General features: G+C 40.9%; 1 protein-coding gene across 8 annotated transcripts in view; it reads right to left on the bottom strand.

The window, feature by feature from the left end:
• Positions 1-20,660, bottom strand: part of TSC22D1 (TSC22 domain family member 1) — a 122,275-nt gene extending 101,615 nt beyond the window's left edge. For 6 of the 8 annotated variants that reach the window (XR_001918960.1, XR_001918961.1, XM_018056767.1 and 3 more), the window contains exon 1: positions 17,634-20,660. Coding sequence is in view for 6 of the 8 variants with exons in the window: in XM_018056767.1 (XP_017912256.1) it covers positions 17,634-20,500 (2,867 nt within the window). In the remaining 2 variants the exon portion in view is untranslated. The remainder of the gene's footprint in view (positions 1-17,633) is intronic. The other 2 variants (XM_018056771.1, XM_018056772.1) reach the window with 1 other exon arrangement.

Here is a 21,491-nt window from a genome sequence, read left to right as displayed (position 1 = left end):
CCATTAAGAAAGAGGGAAGTACACTTTTAACAACTTTTATTTCCATGAGTTCCAGAACTCTGAAGCACGTCTCCAATAGTCAAGCTACAGTCCAAGCACCCTGGGATTCAGCAAAAGAATTCATTGCAATGCTTTCATTATAAATCACTTTTCTCTATGTATCTGGAATGGTGACACTAGATATACATTGTTCTTAAGAGAATTGAGAAGGGATTCACTCCTCCTGCATACGTTAATTCTCTAATGGAGCTCCAGGTGAGAAAGGTTACCAAAAAATGTCACAAAGGCGCAGCATCACTTGTTTCTAAGGCTGTAGTATGAAGAAAGTCTCTAAACACGTAGACAAGTTTGTAATTTCAATTTACAGTAGGTAAGAAAGGAATCATTCTTATCTGGCACAGTAAGAGCAGCAGCTACCGTTTACCGAACAAAGACGTGAACTTGCTGCACTACACTGTCTCCTTTAATCCTCCCAGTAACAGTGCAAGGGCAGCTAGTACTCCCATTTAACAGGTACAGAATTGTGGGCTTACAAGCACATTTACAAAGGTCAGACAATGAAGAGATAGCATCAACAAGATTAGACACCTGATCTGAGGCCAAGGATAATGCTCGTTAAACTCCACCTCATTATGCTCTATGCTCATTAGTCTACAGCCTAGATTAATCAACCTGTGTGAACAGAAGAACTGTCATGCACATCACACGCAGAATAACTAAGCATAATTTAACGTGGAATAAGTCAGAAGACGTACAAGATTTTAGGATATTTCTTCGGGGTACAAGACAAAACTGTTCAAGACCAAAATCATGTCTTTTTCCCTTTGCATCCTTAGTAATGTTTGCTCAGTGTGAACATATGTGTATAACAAGCATTTAATAAATATTTCATAAATAAATAAATCATCACAAATATCAAGAAAGAACAGAAATATGATAAATATAAGAAGACTTCTGGGCTAACAGACAATTGCTTAAATTGCTTATTTTTCTAAAATACTTCATACAGCTAAAAACTATCACCAGATCGTCCTCTTGCCTGACCATCCCTTTTACTGGCCTTTCTACTTTTGTCCGCCCCCCTTTTCATGTTTTGAACCTCTAACTCAACCATTTGTATTAACTGCATTTAAGTTATATATTCATAACACAACCAGGTTTTTGCTAAGCCGATGTGTTCACTTTTTTTTTTTTTTTTTTGCATATGGATCAATTTCTTAACAAGCTAACTGAAGCTACTGGCAGATTCTCATGAGCTAAGAATCTGAATGTAACTAGAGACATACCTAAACTTTTATATAAAGAAAAAACAAAGTGAGTCTGTTAGCCTATCTATTTCAGAAGGGTAACCTCACTGATAATTTTCTCTTTTTCAATGCAACTGCTTCAAGGATTGGGAAGAGTGGCAAATTTAGGCTCTTGAAAGCATATCAATAAGCAAAATGTCTAGAAATGCAATCAATTGTACAAGATGTGAAAATTACTGTACAAGATGTGAAAATTACTGACTTTTAGCAGCTTTGGCTATTTCATATTACTGGAAAGTGAAATTATGGAACATGTGAATAAGATTTGTACTATGTTACTATTAAATGATAAATTACTACTATATCCTTTAAGATCTACTTTAAGATAAGATATCCTTTAAGATATCCTTTACAGTTAACTACAATTTTAAAAAATTCCAATTGTTTTCTATAGTTCCACTGTTATAAGTGAATCAGGAAAATATAAAAATTAAGGAAAGCAGCTTTACTATAAGACATGTGAATTAAAAGAATAACTAATGCAACTGTCTAAGACTTAAAAATAATACTCTTCTAGGTTAATGAGCAAAAAAGACTAGTAAATCTTTTTTTTCAACTTAATATTAAAATGTTCATGTAAATTAATAATTTTTATTCCAATAATAATCATACAATGTGAACATAAGCCATCACTGTACAAAATTAAAGATCTGAGTCACAAAGTGCTATTATAATTGGATTAGAGTTTTCTATTTTGAAAAGTACTGTAATTTGATCACATGAAACAAAAAATAATCTGAAGTATCAATAGCTTATAAGCTTGTATTTAAAGCTCACTGAGATCAATACAAGGCTACCCATCTGATCTATTAAAATGTTTGTCATAAAACTACCTCTATATCAATTTATTTTTCAGAAATTGGATTCCACTTAAGCAGATTTTCTAATTAAAGGCTTATTCTTCAGCAAAAACTTGGAAAACTTAAATAATTTTGAGCAGAAAATGCTTTCAAATGTATTAAGAAAAAAACAAAATTAAGATTGAGAGGATCATTTGAAATACCAGTCACTGTACCACTCAATAATGAAGAACCATCAGGAAGTGTATAAGGCCAAAGAGCTCCATACTCATACGCTAAAGACTGCTTTTTTTGTGGCCTGCACTTGTGCTTTTTTTTTCAAATTTTAAACTTTTTATTAGTGAAAGTGAAGTCACTCAGTCGTGTCCAACTCTTGCGACTCCATGGACTGTAGCCCACCAGGTTCCTCCATCCATGGGATTCTCCAGGCAAGAATACTGGAGTGGGTTGCCATTTCCCTCTCCAGGGGATCTTCCCTACCCAGGGTTCGAACCCAGGTCTCCTACACTGCAGGCAGATTCTTTATAATCTAAGCCACCAGGGAAGCCCTTTTATTGGTATAGCTAATTAACAATGTTGTGGTAGTTTCCGGTGAACAGCAAAGGGATTCAGCCATACATATACATGTATCCATTCTCTCCCCAAACACCCCTCACATCCAGGCTGGCACATTACATTGAGTAGAGTTCCATGTGCTATACAATAGGTCCCTGTTGGTTATCCATTTTAAATATAGCAGTGTGTGCATGACCTGCCCAAACTCCCTAACTATCTCTTCCCCCAGGCAATCATAAGCTCCTGTTCTAACTCTGGGTCTCTTTCTGTTTTGTAAATAAGTTCATTTGTATCAATTCTTTTTAGATTCCAGGTATAAGGGATGTCATAGGATATTTCTCCTTCTCTGACTTACTTCACTTGTTATGATGACACTCCCTAGGTCCAAAGTAGTATTAAGTATCAATACTACTGGCCCTCCCCATCTGTGGATCCCACGTCCTTGGATTCAACCCACCAGAGAATGGCCGAATCCATGGATATGGAACCCACAAAGACAAAGAGCCAGAGTGGTACATGCTCTGGAATCAAATCACCTAATGGAATACTAGCTCCATCACTTAGTAGTTATGTGACCAACTTCCTTGACAATATTTTACCTGTAGTAGTATGTCAGCCAATAATATAGTGAAAGAAATTTTAGAATCATCTGTCATACAATCCTCAGGTCCCCTATGAATTTATCATCAACCTTATACAAATTTACCAAAAAAAAAAAAAAACTTACAGAAGTTGCTACTTCATATATTCTTTACCTTCAGTAATATTAAACATACTTGATACTGGGGCTTCCTAGGTGGCTCTGGTGGTAACGAACCCACCTGCCAATGCCAGAGACATGAGACGGGTTTGATCCCTGGATGGGCTGATCCCCTGGAGGAGGGAATGGCAACCCACTCCAATAATTCTTGCTGAGAGAATCCCATGGACAGAGGAGCCTGGCAGGCTACAGTCCACAGGGTCGCAGAGTTGGATAAGACTGAAGCACCTGAGCACACACCCAAGTATGCTTGTTCCTAAAAGGACTGGGAAGAGGGGATATATGTATACTTACAGCTCATTCACACTGCTCTACGGCAGAAACCAAGACAACATAGTAAAGCAATATCCCCCATTTAAAAATAAATTTTAAAAAAGGACTGGGATGCAGTTTAATATTTGGTTTATTACTATGGGATTCAAGAATGGAGGCAGAAAACTAGTTAAGATACCTAGCTTGGACTCTCCCTACACCTCCTCATTCTAGATCTACCCTTCCTCCCTAGAATCTCAAAACAGGTAAATTCCTAATAAGATATATATCCAGTTGTACAAACATAAATCCTGATGTCACATAGGAGGATAACTGGTAAGTAATGTTTGATAGATCCCGAAAGAAGAGAATAACACAGTGAAAATGAAGAACAGCTTAGGAATCAGTGAAATCCCTTATGTTAAGATTCTATGATATCATGGAATATCCACCAAAGACAAAAGATAAGGCTCCATGCTTGACTCTGGAAGAGAAGTTAAGATCAACTGTAAGTGATCAAGCCTTTTAAAACAGGACAAGAAGGAAAGACTCAGACATGTGATGGCTCATTAGCACCTGATCAGCAGACAGCACTGGAGCCAAAACCAGAGATTTACTCAATTCACCTCATCACCTTGCACCCCAAACAATACAGTTGAAAAAACAAAATTCAAGCAAAAAAGGTTAACTAAAAAGTAGCATTTTTTCCAAAATAAATTTAATAAGGTAAGTTTCACTGAATCAGTTCAGTTCAGTTACTCAGTCGTGTCTGACTCTTTGTGACCCCATGGACTGCAGCACGCCAGGCTTCCCTGTCCATCACCAGCTCCTGGAGCTTACTCAAACTCCTGTCCATCGAGTTGGTGAAGCCATCCAATCATCTGAACCTCTGTTGTCCCCTTTTCTCCTCCCGCCTTGAATCTTCCCCAGCATCAGGGTCTTTTCCAAAGAGTCAGTTCTTCACATCAGGTGCCCGAAGTATTGGGAGTTTCAGCTTGAGAATCAATCCTTCCAACACCATCTCTCAAAGTAAATTTTAAAATAGGAGAGTATTTCCCTCAATAAAGAATCCTAGTCATTGTTGAAAATAGCACACCAGAAGGACACAACCAAGAAAACAAAACTACATTAAAAGCATAAGCAAATACCTCCTTATGAAAGAAGGTGGTTGTATTATCTATTCCTAAAATAGAGATTCAAAACATCTAAAATGAGAAATCAGCTTTGATACAATTATTTGATTCACTGCATTGAAAAGATGATAAAAATATTTTAAAGAAAAAACTGAGGGGGAAATATTATAACAAAATATCCAAATAAGTAGGTTATCTACACAATACCTTAAACTGATAGGTAACTGACATGCCATTTATTCATCAACAATTTCACTAATATAAATATAAAATTATATAAAAATATATACAGTATATGATAGATATTTTATAATATACAAAATTAATATAAAATATAAAAATCATTGATAATTACTTAAATCATAGCATGTATTAGGGACTTTTTAGTACTGAAAATATTCTCTGTAATATCTGTCTGTAGAGGCCTAACATTTATTTATAGCACATTCTGAATTTCTTACAGAACACTCTGACTAGGAAAATGTGAAGCACTTCCCTTATTTGAGAATGGGAAAAAAAAGCAACATAGAGCAGCATATTAAACAGTCCATGGTTAAATGATACAATGGTGGCAAATACAACTAAAAATACCATCTCTTTATACTTATCCATAGCTCAGTAATTATCACCATTTGGAATTTATTCAGGTTCATGCTTCCTTAAAATAATACACAAAACATAACCTAACTTTCAACTAGTGAACATTCAATACAGTATCAAATTTCTCTGGGGTTTTCTTAAAATTTCCAGCTCCGACTTTGCTGTCAGGTTATGAACTGCTACTTTCTTACTGTCATCCTACATGCGCCCCTTCCCCTCCCCTCATCTCCTCTAAGATGACAGAGCTGGTAAAAGTCCAAAAAAGGACCAGAGATACCATGCAAGAGGAGGAAACAAACAAAACAAAAAAAAAAACCCACAGAGCTTTATTTTATGATGGCAATTTCAAGCAGTTTCGGAAGCCAGAGCTGTGTTCTTAAATGATTAAGTTACCCACTCTGGATACGTGGAGTGTTACCGTGTGTGGACTGGGTCCTTACCTTCTTAGCTTTCCTAATGAGGCCAAGGTCACTGGTTCAAACCATTATCTCAGATTGCAACCACAAAGAGAATGTGCCTCTATCTTCATCAGTGATGGAAAGGGAATTACTGAACTTCTCATACCCCATTAAGAAAGGAAGCAACGAGACATCCAAAGTAAGGATGTGTTTCCTAAAACACAGCATTGATCAGGCCACTACATGAACACAAGAAGGGCCCTCCATTCCAAGCCCAATTAAGTCCAAACTTGGCAACCCTGCCTTTCAGGCTTTCCAAAGTTAGCCTCATCTGCCATGTTCTTGTATACAGACACTATCTCCTACCAACTTAGACTATGTCCTGTGTTCTTTTCTATAAAACACTCTCATACCATGAACCTTTTGGGCTGTTTTCTCTGCTAATGCGACTTGTATTACAATGCCCACAGCTATCAAAGTTCTCTCAAAAGCATGTGATCTTTACATTCTATCTCTCACCACTGCTTTAATAATATCTCTCAGGACACACTATATCCTACCTTGTCATACTTTTCCCATTTACTGGTTTTCTATCTCAAGTCATTCCCTAAAATGTTTCCAGAAGCTTGCAAAAATAGATGTAAATATTACAAGATAAAATAAATTATAAATGGGTAAAAAAACTAACACAAAGGACCAAAAATAGGAGAAGAGTAATATATATTGAATCTGTTACCTGTTATCTCTTCCTTTCATGTATGTGTGTGTGTGTGTATATATTTATTTATTCTTAAATTCAACTTCAGGCTCTCCTTAAGGATATAAATAGTGCTATGTATATACACGTAAATAAATTACATCCTTTCAAATACCCAGGAGATTCTGTAATCTAAGGACTATTTTAAAGTGTCCTCTTAAAAAAGCATATACCTTTGTACGTGTGAAGTCGCTCAGTCGTGCCTGACTCTGCGACCCCACGGACTGTAGCCTACCAGGCTCTTCCATCCCTGGGATTTTCCAGGCAAGAGTACTGGAGTGGGTTGCCATTTCCTTCTCCAGAGGATCTTCCTGACCCAGGGATCAAACCCAGGTCTCCCGCATTGTAGGCAGACGCTCTACCATCTCAGCCACCTTGTATACCCACACATATATGTGCATATTCCCAAATTTTTGAAATGGCAAACGAAAATGAAAAAAGGCACTAACATACAAAGGAATAAGTTTTGTGGCACTTTAGATGTCAATAAAATAATCAAATTACATTTACTGTCAATGATAGCCTTAATGTTTTTGTCACTTTAAATAAATCTATACCATTTCCTTTTTGGTAGAGACTCTTGCCTGGAAAATTCCATGGATGGAGGAGCCTGGTGGGCTACAGGCCATAGGGTCACAAAGAGTCGGGACACGACTGAGCAACTTTTCACTCACTAGGAGTGCTCAGGGGATAGGAAGAAATAATTTCATCTCTTTCCAGTGGCTGGAAGAAACTGGCAATGGACTCTGGTTAGTACGCAAAGAAAGCACCTATGATCAATAATGTAAAGAACCCATCCTAGATATTTAGTTCAGTTACTTGGATTTCCTTCCACTACTAAATATATTTAGGACACATCTGCTTTGGATTACAAACACAGATAAAACCTATGGAGACATTAAACTGCCAAAATCGTACCTGAAGGTTAGAACCACTTATCCTTCAGATCTTTAAAACTGCAGCTATAAATCAATAGCTTTTCTGGAAAATCAGCGTTGTCTTTTTCCTTTTTGACATAAGAGAAATGAAACATTGCTTTGAGGGAGGAGAAGCTAGAAAAGTGAATACAGTATTTTTATAAGTTGAGAAATTTGCTAACCAAAGGGTTCCTGAACTGAATCATCTTACAATGAAAACCACAATCCCCCTAATTTCCTCCATTCATTAAGACTGCCTTAAGACAACTTTAAGACTGCTATGACTCAAGAGCACATAATCTATCTTAAATGGTTTTATTAAAATAAAACCACAAAAATAATACAAGAGTAAGGTTTTATTACTATCACCACTAGAAATATATCATACCCATATGATAGCAAAAATGTAATGCTAGATATCATTTCAACTGTACATCTATATGTTGTTTGACCAACTAGTCAATATGCGGCTTGTTGACATCGAGATATACACTAACCCTAATAACCAAAGAAATTAGGTAACTAGGAGAGCTGAGAGAGAATAAAGTCTCATCAACAGTGAGCAATTTTATAATCAATCCATCCATCTACAATTACTCAGAAAAAGAATACTCAGACACGTACACTGAGTACCAGGAGCTCCTCGTCTAGGTAGTAAATCAGTATTATAAAAATAATCTGGGCCACCTGGAAAAACAAGATGCTATCTCATCTGTCTTATCCCCAGGAAGCTCAGAGTACTCTTTACTCTATGGCTCCATGGATGAGAAAAGGCAATAGCATTCACCACGATCTAATCCTTAATAGAATCAAGCCACAGTGAATCTTCTCCCCAGTAAACACAAATACAGTTTTAAGCCACACAGCCAGTTTTAACATCAGTATGTTCACAAAAGAATATGAAAACCTTTAAAGACTCTCAGAACTAGCCTCTGATGACCCCTGAACTACAACAGATTTTGTATTTTCCCTTCTGTTTTTAATAACCCCAATCTTAAAAGGCCTCATCTCTTAATACTTTTTTACTCCCATTTAATATCCATATATAATCAATTAAACTTATTGCTAATTCTAATCACTGCCTCATATTTTTCATGATTCTTTGCCCTTAACAGAAACCATAACTTACTAGTTTAGTAACGAGTAACTACATTGACCATAAGCAAAACAGAGTGGTTAGGAATTTTAAACAAGTAATTAACTCAATGCTTACTACACTAACAAAGGAAACTCTTAATACAAACAAGTGGCATTTTGCCAGTTAAACGTTTATATTTTAAACAGCTGAAACTGCTAAGAACTTTCAAGGTAATACTTAGATATTCGAGAATCATTTATGCTAAAGAGTGAACCAGTCAAAAGGAGATGAAGAAAAATACTGACACAATGTAGAAATAAATGGGTTTAAGTTGGAGAACTCATCATAAACATACATAAACAAAACATATGTGCAAAAATAAACAGATGCTTGTTAAAAGCAGCAAGTAAGCACTGCTTTTTTGCTCATAAACACAAAAAAGTAATCAATCAATCCTCAATCAATTCTCTCTCAATCACCTCTACTAAAGGAGAAAATAGTGTTATCACATGATGTATCAAGAACTTATTTACCTTCAAATATGTCATAATAGTGTTTTTAAAAAGAAATTGTCCTTATGCCAACATTAAATTTTTTTTTCTTCACTTATTAAGCAGATTTTTACTGAGTACCTACTGTCAGATACCAACATATACTTTGCATATATAGTAGCAAACCAAAAACTTGTTTGTGAAGCTTAAAATCAAACAGATAATCATACACAAATTAAAGGCTGTACTAAGCACTATAATATAACAAGGAGATTTTAAACAGTGTTAACAAAGAATCTAAGTTTAGACTGGTGTATCAGAGAAGGCCTCTTAAGGTGACAGTGAGGCTTTAGGGAGGAAAGGAGGAAAGATGACATAGAACACGTTCTGACTAACAGAACAGCCCAAGCCAAAGCCTGGAGGAGAGAGCAAGGATGACAACCTGAGGATCTGAAAGGAGGCAGATGGGACTCAAAAAGTGAGGGGAAGGAGCATATGAAGCCAGAAGAGAGCAAAAGCAAAATGGAATCACCTTAAAAGAAATAGAAAGGCTTTAAGGATTTGGGACAAGTGAGTAACTGAAACAGATTTCCATTTTAAGAATGTCATTCTGACTACAAGACATAAAATCAGAGAAAGGCAAGAATGTATGCAGAAAGTTGGTGAAGAAGCAACTGCAGTACTTTTTAAGAGTTGAGTATGTTATCTTAGGCTAGACTTGTGGCAACAGAGATAGCGAAAGAAAAGATAAATTCAAGATATATTTAGAAAGTAATGGTCAGAATGTAGAGGGTGAGAGAAAGGAAACTATCAAGAAATAACTCAGGCTCCTAAAGTGAAGAACTAGAATGAGAAGTAACATTTATTAAAATGAGGGTGACTAATACATTTGAGAGGTCAAGTAATAAGGAGGTTAAGGTTAAGATCTGTTGAGACTGAGAGGCTGTGAGAACGCAAGTAGAGATAACATTAAGGCAAAGGACCACATCAGTCTAGAGCTAAGAAGAAAAGTGTGGTCTAGGGATATGCATTCAGAAGTTGAGAGCATACAGATCACATCTGAAGCCACAGAACAGCCAACTACCTAGGGAAAAGGGAGGGGATGGAAAGAGGACACAAACCCAAAGAACTCCAACGATGAGTCTGACAGAAGAGCTGAACTGAAAGTAAGAGAATGGGTGCTTCAAGGAAGGAAAACAAAGCTCAACTAGACCTAATGAGAGGTCCAGTAAGATTTTCGAGTCTAGCTGATAGGTAAGGAAGAAGTGAAGGGTTGGGGATGTGAGCCTAGGAAAAATGTCAACCTGGAATCCAAAACTCAGTACAGACAGATCACTCTTTTAAAATAACATAAACATCCTTTATCATTTTCCCCCTCGTGTCATTTCTTTTAATAAGCCACTAAAGCATATTCTTACCATGACATAGTCAACCCTAAAGGCACAGTGACACAGCAAAAATCAACCACTATGGCTCAGATAATGCCACACCAGAACAGGGCATGCTTTGCAGTTTCATATTTTTAAATTGAAGTTTCTAAACAAAAAATAAAATCGATTTGCTTTGCAATACTGAAGTGAAATGTTACAAAGACAGAATTTAGATTAGAAAATTAAAATGGTTTTCCTGAAAAGATAATTTTCATACAACTTTCCCCCCAAAATGTTAAAACTAATTCATCTAACATTTGTCTTACTGTATTTTCCAGGTACATCACTCTTATGACTCTGCCCACTTTTTTCCTCATCAAAGGGTCACAGGTAAATGTTGATATGTTTTAAGGCAATCCCATGATTTGTACTAAGACACAAATCAACAAGGCCTGCCTTCTTTCGGGTTTTCAGCCACTCTAATATTCCTTAGGGGCTTACCTCATGTTGGCTTTATGAGCAGTAGAAACAGCACCAGATTCTGAGTTGGAAAAACGACTTTTAATCCTTACTCTGCTTTACTGTTATGTGTGTAACCTTACACAACTCACTCGGTTTCTCTAATAAACCAAATAAGCTTCTGTTTATGAACCAGTAAATTAGAAAAAACTTAATTCACAAGGTTGTTTAGTGATTAAATGCGATAATAAGTATTAACTGAATCTAATCCTAACATTTTAAATCACTTCTGTGAACTAAAATACCAAGTTATATGCCATTCTTATTTCTGCTGAATATAAGCCAAGCAATTCCACTCAAAATTTATGTACTAATTACAGATCAAATCTTGGAGCATGAATCATTAAAATTAGCATCCTTCTTCAGATTTAATAGCATAGCATTCTACAACTGAAATAGACGTGTAGTTAAACACATTTATTTTACACTCCTTTCCTAAAAACCTCACTAAAAATGACAGAAAAGGAATTTTTAAGATATAAAAAGCCATGAGCCCACAAAAATTGAGAGAATGGGTGAAAAGACAATAGCAACAAAAATTTGGAAGCTGGAAAGCAGATGGTTGAGTGACAAATGACTTAGCAAACACTAGGAAATCAAATCTTTAGCAAACAGTGGGGAAAGCCAAGAACAAACCCAATTTAAACTGTAAAATCCCCAAAAGACTCAGGAATTGGCAGTACCACATACATCTGAAGTGGGATGTGGGGGAGAGAGAGTGCTAAAATAAGAAAGATTGTTTAAAAGTCTGTTTAAGAAGCAACCAGCCCCACAGATACCAACCACCCCTCCCCAACCCCAACAAAAAACTGAAAATATATTGTCTAGTGAATATAAAACACAAGATCCTGGGACTGAGAAAACGAGGCACAGCAATATGCAGGAGAGCATACCGAAAACAAGCTGACTGAGTGAAGAAACACATACGGAGGCGCCCGGACAGGTTACCATAGAGTGAAGCTAACAAAACCTCTCAGAATTTCAAATCAGCATTTTACTCCCCTACTCTCACACACAACCACCACCTAAGGAAAGGCTGTAACACAAAAGATAAAGACCAAACAAATAAAAACTATGAGAGTAAAAAATGGAGGACACAGATCACACATGGAGAAGAAACCCTAATGAAAAAAAAAAAAAAAAACAAAACTAACACTTATACTCAGCTAAGAGAAAGTACAATTGCTACTAGAACAGGATAGATACTATTCACAAGGACCAAAGACAAAAGCTCTTGGAAATTTAATATATGATAATTTATGATAATAGATGAAAACTCAACAGCAGTAGAGCAAAAGAAAAAGATGAAAAACAGCAAAGAAAATATGAGAAAGTCAGAAGATTGGTCAAGAAGGTCTATCATCCCAATAAAAGGAATTTGAGAAAGAAAAGAGAAATCAGAAAGAAATAATCAACAACCTCATTCAAGAAAAAGTCCCAAAAAGGCGTTTCCAGACTGAAAGGGCACACCAAGTATTCAGCACCCTGAATGAAAAGAAATCCACATAAGGAACCCTCACTGTTAAATTTCAGAAAGCTAAAAACAGATACACTCTTAAAAGCTTTCAGAGATTTAAAAAAATGAGAGAAGGGAAGAAAAGAGAATAAATAAGAGGACGGGTAAAAAGGAAAAACAAAACACACACAGGCCACATGTAATATCTGTAAGCCATCAGAACAGCTTCAAACTTCCCAAAAGCAACATGGAAGCTAGAAAGCTATGGAGCAAAATTACGAAATAATACACTTTCCAATCCAATATCCTTTACCTAACTGTATAAGGGTAATATAAAGCCATTTTAAAATACCGAGCAAGCCAAGGAAGAATACGACGTGGGTCACTGAAAAATGCAGCCCCAACCACAGCACCCCACAATGTTAGTAAGTCTAAAAGGCAATCAGTCCGGAATGAAGATCAGAGAAATATGAGAGACTTCCTCAGAAAGATAAAAGAGGTAACAATACCTGATATGTCTGAACATCTCCAGGGACATGTGATGAAACGCTGAGTCAGTGATTACTACAGAGAAAACTAAAGCGGCAGGGAGGAGTGGAGACAATGAATTCCAGCCAGATCAGCCTATGGAAAAGCTAACAGTCAACAAGTCACACTGAGAACTGCTTATCAGCTCTTAAGTCTCCTACATTTAAGTACACCCAGAAGATCAAGAATTGCCAGACATCTGAGGAGAGGCTCTATCACAAAAGGTTAAGCCCAAAACCCAAAAAAATGGGAAGAAAGGCAACCTGGAGGAAACAGATGATGACGGAGGAAAACTTGGGGTAAGGGAACCCACTACTAACATTTGTAAATGTTAAACAATACACAGAAATATACATACAAGTATACCATACATACTAGATGGCTGGGATAGGAGGAAGGCAAGTGCAGGACATTAGACAGGCTAGGAAAAGTTATATTTTACAAGAAAACTGAATAATCAACAGTGATGCAATCGTAACTATTAAGATGAAGGGGGGACCAGGAGGAAGTAGGACCAGCTGAGTAGATCATGACAAAGTTAATCTTCATTTTCTACCCAGGAAGTTACCAAAGCCAAAAACAAAAGCAAGTATTTTTATCTAACACATACAAAGCAAAGCTAAAGGAAATCAACTTTGAATATTCATTGGAAGGACTAATGCTGAAGCTCCAAGATTCTGGCCACCTGACGGGAAGAGCCAACTCATTGCAAAAGACCCTGATGCTGGGAAAAATCGAAGACAAAAGGAAAAGAGGGCAGCAGAGGATGAGATGGTTAGACAACAACACTGACTCAATGGACCGTAATTTGAGCAAACTCTGGGAGACAGTGAAGGACAGGGAAGTCTGATATGCTACAGTCCATGGGGTTGCAGAGAATAGGACACGACTTAGAAACTGAACAGTAATATAGAGCATATGAGTTAGAGACATTTCAAAGGACTTTCCAAATTCGTTTCATTCTTACAAAATCCTATGCGGTAGGTAGATACTATTCTCCCCACTTTCTAAAGTGAGCAAACTGAGGCACAGAGAGGTTAAGCAGCTGGTGAACAACAGAGAGGGTGGCTCAGACCTAAGCAGTCCACTCTCCTAACCACCTGGCTGCACTGCACGGCGAGTAGTAATACAGGGGGTTATTTAGAGACTAGGAGATAAATATCACAATCGTCATCTCCAAGAGGTGAAAGTAACTGCTTCCAGGGAAATAAAGAGGGCAGGAAGCTTTTGTTTGTTTTGATAAGCACGCAAACTATCTGGCTCTTTAAACTGGGCAGGTACAACATAAATAAAAATTAGATCTTATAATCTAGTATTTCACAGTTAAAGTATTTTATCTGATGCAACCATCCTAAGAAGTTGGCAAAAATGAGTATTACTCCTATTTGATAAGAAAACTCAAATTCCTCATTAATATCTATTTGAGGAACTACTCTATATACAGGTACTGTATTTAGAAGATAAATATCAATTCACCTTAAGGTATGAAATTCCTTTTCATTTTGTGTCATTAACTTATATGATCCTGCATCTCCAACAGTTTTGAACGATACAAAAGGCAAAGAAAGGTCTGCTCATTGATTCTTTCAAAAAACACTTAGCTCTTGCCCTTGAAGAATTCACGGTCTTGTGGGGAAAATGGGTAAACGTAAGTTTAATTGAATGTGCACAGTGCCTTGAATAGAGGACCACTAAAAAGGGCTAAGGCAAACATTTCTTGAAGAGAATGCTACAGAGGGAACATCTGAGCTGAGTCTTAAAGGATGAATGGAAGTTTGACCAATTTCACAGAAGAGGCTGTATTAACAATCACAAAACACTGAAAACATCAGTGTGAAATACCTGCATCTTCCCTGTGTTGTAACAGTAAGTTCACATTAGAGGCTAACCTAAAACATTACGTGTTTTGTTTGCTAGCCACCCAGTTGTGCCCAACTCTTTGCAACCCCGTGGATTGTAGCCCACCAGGCTCCTAGTCCACGGAATTCTCTAGGCAAGAATACGGGAGTGGGTAGCCATTCACTTCTCCAGGGGATCTTCCCAACCCAGGGACCAAACTCAGGACTCCTGCACTGCAGGCAGATTCTTTACCATCTGAGCCACCAGGGAAGACATTAAGACATTAAGACCTTTTTAATGAGATTTTTTTTTTAAAGATCATACATAATCTTAAGGCCTGATCATGTTTTCTAATCTTTATAGTCTGTGCCAGTAGCCAACACCAGTAGACACGTGTTACCAACATTTTAAAATTTACCGTGTCAATATTATTTCAAAAGATGACTAAAGAACAGCCAATCTTCATGTATCCTACCACCTAAAAGTTGTATTGCTAATGTGTTTTCTAAGTCATAACACCGACATTACAATGTATCCTTTTCTCCCATGAGATCCATAGGTGAAGCCCAGGAGACACAAAGGACACAGAAACTAACATGGGAAGAAAAAGGTAAAAACAATTTTTTAAATCATTATCACTTAACAATTTTTTTCCAAACTACAGTGATAATCTGCAGTAAAATGCCAAGAAAATAATACACAAATTTACCAGATCTGAACTTTACAGCTATTTTAGGGGTCATTTTGATATTACAGAATTTAAAGGATGTTAACAAAAGCTCAAATATGTGGTTAATTCAAAACAAGTACAGTCAACTCAAGTTACTGTACACCAATATTTAATTATATTTCTCAGTATCTGTTTTGCCCCTTTAATTTCAAACCATTTTACATAATTTGCCCCTAATTAGTCCTCATCTCAGCTGCTATATGGAAAAATTGATTCTGTTCTAATATCTTAAACTGGGACTCTAGCTCTATAGTTAAAAACCGAACTGTAAGTAGCAGCATCTGACTTTAATCGTCTGGAACACCATGTTATGGAAAGTTCTATCATGCCCTACCACCAGGAGGAGAAAACAAAAAGGAAAAAGTCATGCCAGGAGACCACAATGGTAATCAGTAAAAATCATGGCAGGTTTGAATTCAAAGTATGTGGTTTTCATTTGTGTATCCACCCATCTTTTACTTCTCTAAATTTAGCATCCACATAATATACCTGTTCTTATAGGGGTTTTACTCAGATCACACTCACTAGATTTAGAAAACCTGAGTATCTGAGGTAAGTTAATTATTTAAAATTATAGATGTGTATTAGCATGATTTGATAAATTTAAAGGTTTAGCAATAATTATAATACAACTATTAAGGAAACCAGCTCCTAAAAGAAGTCTCTCTTTTAAAGTATAGCCTTGTATACATGATACAGAATACATGTGGCTAGATAACAAGATTCTATATATGACTTAGAAAAATAAGAATCTTCAAAGGCAAGAATTTAAATTATTTCAATTAACCATGCCTTTACCTTATATCTTTTAAGTAATTTTAAAAAAAAAAAAAAAAAAAAAAGAAGGCCTCACTGAAACATTTGGCTTTTGTTTTTCTAAAATGGCAATTCTTTTGAAATATGCTCAATTTTTCCAAAGTAAAAATCACAGATATACATTTAGAATGTAAATGTTCCAACTGGCTTAATAAAAGTTCAATCACAAAAATCTCCAATACTAAAATATTTAAGTATCTTTCACATTTATTCAAAGTTCCACAGTGAAAATGAATAGCCTCTGTCAAAACTCCTTGATCAAAACTATTACTTTGATCAAGGTTAGTAAGGCAAATCTGTGAAAAGAACATTCCTTTAAAAATCGACTTAATTTAAAGCCATGTAATATCATGAGAGATTTCACAACTCTTCTAGCTGGCCAACTTCAAAGACACAATTTGATTCAAAAAATCACCATATTATTACCAATCCTATTAAGAAAACAATGGTCTAGTAATGTATTTTAGGCTTTCTGTATTTCTCTGGTCAGAGAAGAGAACAAGTGGAGTAGATTAGCAGGAGAACAAAGTCAGTTTCATGTCTCTAAAAATTCAACACTCCAAGACATTCTCTTTCTTTACTCTTTAAAACAGCTACCATCTTGATCTACTATGCAAAAGGAAAAACATACTGCATACTACTGTCAAAGATAAATTGGGCTGTTTTTAAGTGTATGCCCCTCCTTCCCCACAAAACACTTTACCATTCCTATTTCTTTACGGCTCAGATAAAACCACCATTAAATAAGTACACAAAAGTCGGTCAATTAGTTTGAAAGCAACCTGTATAACCCAGCTTAGGTCACCTTTCCTATAATATCTGACTAGGAAAAGCAGTAACATGATCTTTTTCAGACTAATAGCAAACACAGTAGAACTTTGGGTCATCCAGTTCAGTGAAGGAGAAACAAATGTGGGAACCACAACCTCCCCTCCTGCCCCCAAGAGATGATCGTAACGATTTTAGTAAGTCAAAAGAAGATATGAACTATTAAGCTGGGTTAGCAAATATTAAGCTTCTGTTCATAATTAATTCTAAAAAACCATCTCGTAAATAACAAAATCGCTTGGGGCTCCCATACCTACTCTTAATGTTCAAAAACTATTTTGTCAAGTGTTGTTTACGTTTTACTTGGACCACTTCCTAAGCAGTTTGAAACCATTCCATCACACTCCTGCTCTAGAAAACTTACCAGAAAAATGCTCGTTCACCTCTAAAGAGGAAAAAAGTAGATAATGCTTTTAGACTAACCCTGTGCATATGCAGTGACTAAATAGAGGAACTCTTGAATCTGTTGAATGCCTGCAGAAACACGGCGTGAGCTTACCTCTCATCCTCGCCATCCACCAGGGGTGTCGTCAGCGGTAGCACCTTCAACGGGAAAAGAGAAGCAGAGGCTGCAAGGCTGCTGCTACTGCCATCTGAAACTGCTGACACTCCCCCACTGTCACCACTGATGGTCTGAGGTAAGCCAACTAAGGAGGGTTCCACTGGGCGCCTGGCATCTTCGATTTGGCTTCCAATTGCCTGAGCTAATGATTGTGCGGAGAATTGAACAGAACTGAGTGGTAGCTGTTGCGCCAAAGGCAAATTTATATTAGATGCTAGCAAGGGAGGCTGACTGACACTTTGAACCAAATTACCATTCTGAGTGGCGGGGGCTTGTGCTATATTCTGTGACGGAACCAAGTTTGTCGGGGCAGAAGGCAGTCCAGAAGGACCAGCTGAACTAACCTGATTTGTAACAGAAATACTACTAGCAGAGGGCAAAGGACTAACTGCAGGCAACTGCTTCGAAACCACTCCTGGAGCTACCGACTCGACCCCCTGTGGCTGGGGAGGCACAGGTAACAGGGTACTCTGGGGTGCAATGACCAGTTGCTGAGGAAGGCTTGAAGCGCTGGGCTGAACTCCCTGATGAAGGATCGCAGCTGGAGCAGGTGGCACTATCTGTGAAGACGGAGGAGCACCTTGCTGGATAACTGAAGGTGTGACTTGGGTGGAGGGCTGCTGCAGTGCCGATGGTAGGCTTGTCTGTTGACCAATATTTGCGATTTGACTGCCGGGAGGTACCGCAGCTACTGTCGTGTGAGCCTTGCCAACAGGTTGGCCAGCTGCCCCTGCAGGTTGTGCCTGGACTGCCGCGGGCTGCACTGGGAGCTGGATGCTCTGTGGCTGAGCCATAGGAATCACCGTGGCTCCCACGGCCACCCCTGCAGAAGTGGGCTGTCCAGAGGATACCGCTGTTTGGAGAAGCGGTGAGGGCTGAACATACTCGGAGGCTGGGTTCGGAGTTACTGATGTACCGTGGCTTGGGGCCATTGGAGTGGCCACAGCTGGCGCCGGCTGGCCATATTGTACCTGTTGGGGTGGCGCCCCTGACAGGGGAGCTTGCACTGGGGGGGCCGCCTGGGAATAGGGCAGTTGGGGTTGAGCCAGGCTGGCGATGGAAGGCTGCTGACCTAAAGCCGAAGTGACGCCCACCACGCCAACAGGTGACGGCTGAATACCGGCTTGCAGAGGTACTGGTGGAAGACCTGGCTTCGGCTGATAGCCCAGTTCTTGAGACGGTAACTGAACCTGCGAGATCTGCGACTGAGAAATACTCTGAGGGATGCTAACTGCTGAAATGCCCTGTGGAGCGGTGCTGCTGAAGTCCATCTGCGGAAGGGCCACCCCTGGAAGGGTCGGGGGCGGCTGCGGCTGCACCGGCGGGGCCGCCAGGGTGCCCATCTCTCCGCTGCCCACACTCTCCGTGTAGTGACTCAGTGTGCTGACGCTGCTGCTCACAGAGCTCCCACTCGTGCTCTCCCTCTCGGAAGTCGCTTCGGTCGTGTTCTGTCTTACACTTTCCACCACCTTATTTACCACCACCCCTTCGGTGGCAGGTACGGCGGCGTTTTCTTTTTCATAGAACTCAGTGCAAGTCCATCGACCTTTTTTGAAAGGCTCAGAAGTAGAATCTAACTTCACGACTCTGAACCTGGACGTGTTAACGGTTGGCTGTTGTTGCTGACTCGAAACGGCCCCCACTGTCATGCCCACTGCTGCACTGGCAGCGCTGTTAAAGGCCGCGGAGGAAGCAATCGTACCATTGCCCATGCCACTCAAGATATTCACATTAACCCCGCTGCTCACTGCAGGCCCGACACTCATACTAGCAGCACTGGGGATAGTGCTCACACTTATATTAGCGTTACCAAGCATGCTGCTGGTCACAGCAGGATTAAAACTACCCACAGCAGTGATGTTAACGTTATTCATCGTATTGGTGCCCGTAACAGAATTTATACCTAGGCTGCCGGTAGTACTCGGAGCACGGATACTAGTCATGACAGATGCCGGCGAGCCACTCGATGATACAGCAGAAGTTGGTGCCACTGGCATAACACCGTCAGAGCTTCCCGCGGCCGAGAGTTTTCTGGACACTGGGCTTGAGGGCGGCCCTCCAGGGATGGATGTACTGGCCACACCGGCATGAGATGGATGGTGGTGCCCGTGGTGCAGGTGGTGGCCATGAATGGGATGGTGGTGATGGAGGGGGTGTGGATGAGCACTCCCATTGATCACAACGTTCTGTTGTGGAAGGTGAGGCAAATGAGGCTGAGGAAGGTGGGGCTGGTTAGGAGAGACCGCCCCAGGTGTCTCGGCTTCCTGGAAGTTATTGAGAGTCTCTTCCGAGGAGCTGCGTTCAGGCTCCCCTAAGTCCGTAGCCCTGGAAAGCGACACATCAAGGATCTCGGAAGACGACAGATCTTCCGTATGAGACTCATCCAAGTCGTCGTAGCTCTCCGTGTCCTCTGCGATGCTGTTGTTCGAGCTGATGCTAGCGGAGATCTGAGCCGGGGTCACGCTCGTTATCTGGAAGCCACTTTTCTTTTTCATCTGCGTTCCGCCTGGCGCAAGAGGCTGTGCCTGCAGCTGAGCCTGCGAAAGGAGGTTCAGGCTTTGTGGAGGCGGAGGCTGTGGTCCCGACAGAGAAGATGCTGCAGGAGGCAGCGGCTGGAGCAGCGACGGAGGCGGAAAATCCTCGGCAGATGGGGCACTACTACCGACGCCGGTACCTGCTGCACCGAGAGCTGAGGCGCTGCCCCCGCCGCTGCCCCTTCGAGGGAACATTGCCGGGTGCGCCATCTTCCTAGCACTCATGTCTGCAGCGGCCGCGGCCGCCGTGGACTCGGGCGGCTGGTGCATTGTGTTGGGTACCGGGGCGGGGGGCGGAGAAGGCGAGTGCAATTTCCTTCTGCACCGTAATCTTTGTATTCAAGACGCCGAGGAGGAAAACGGGACCTGACGCTCCGCCCGGCGCGATTCCCCCACCTCCTCCTCCTCCTCCTCAGCCGCAGGCGCCGGCCGTTCCTGCCTTCGAGGGCGAGCTTCGGGAAGGGAGGATGGACGAGGGTGAACGGGGCGGCCAGGGACCCGAAGGGGGGCACCCCTTCAGTCCTTCGCCATCCACTTTCCCCTCTGGCCTCACACCCCCTTTATACTCCGCTTCACGTGGGGTGCGGGGCGGGAGGGAGGGGGTGGGGAGGGGAGCGGGGAGGCGAGGGGAGGGGGGTGGGAAAAGCCAAGAAATGCCCACCTTCTCCGGACAACTCCGGAGCCACCTCTGCCCCTCCTCCCGTCGGCGGCGGCGGCGGCCGCTGCAAAAAGCCTCCCGGTCGCCCTGCACGAAGGCGGCGCCGAGCGAGTGTCGCCTTCCCCTCGCCGCCCCCCAGCGCCGCCGCGGCTGCCGGCGGCGAGCCCCGAGCTCAGTCAGTGTCGCTCAAACCTCCGCTCCCGGCCCCGCCGGCCCGGCTCGGGCCTCCTCCCCCCACGGCCCCGCGGACCCTTTCAAACCCCCTGGGCTCGCGGCGGCTGCTGCTGCTCCGTAAGGAAACGCTGGCCGCGACTGGGGCCGGCGCGGCGAGGCTCGGGCGGCGGGGCGCCCGGTACGGTGAGCCCAGCAACGGGGCGCGGGCGGGCGCGCAGAGACGCCGGGTCCTCGCGGAGCACGGCCGGGGCGCGGCGGCGGCGGTGGCAGCGGGAGCCCAGGGACCGCTCCATCACTGGCAGCCATGGAGCCCGAGCATTTTCCTCCCTCCGGGCAGGCGCCTCAGCTCGGCACACGTCCTCGGGGAGGAAGGGGCCGGCGCCCGAGCCTCCCCGGAGGGCGGCGGGACGTGCGCTGAGGAGCGCCGGC

This window comes from Capra hircus, chromosome 12 (genome assembly GCF_001704415.2).
Source record: "Capra hircus breed San Clemente chromosome 12, ASM170441v1, whole genome shotgun sequence".
In the NCBI taxonomy this organism is placed as follows: domain Eukaryota; kingdom Metazoa; phylum Chordata; class Mammalia; order Artiodactyla; family Bovidae; genus Capra; species Capra hircus.
The sequence above is the reverse complement of the archived record's forward strand: the minus strand, read 5'-3'. Positions and strand labels throughout refer to the sequence as shown.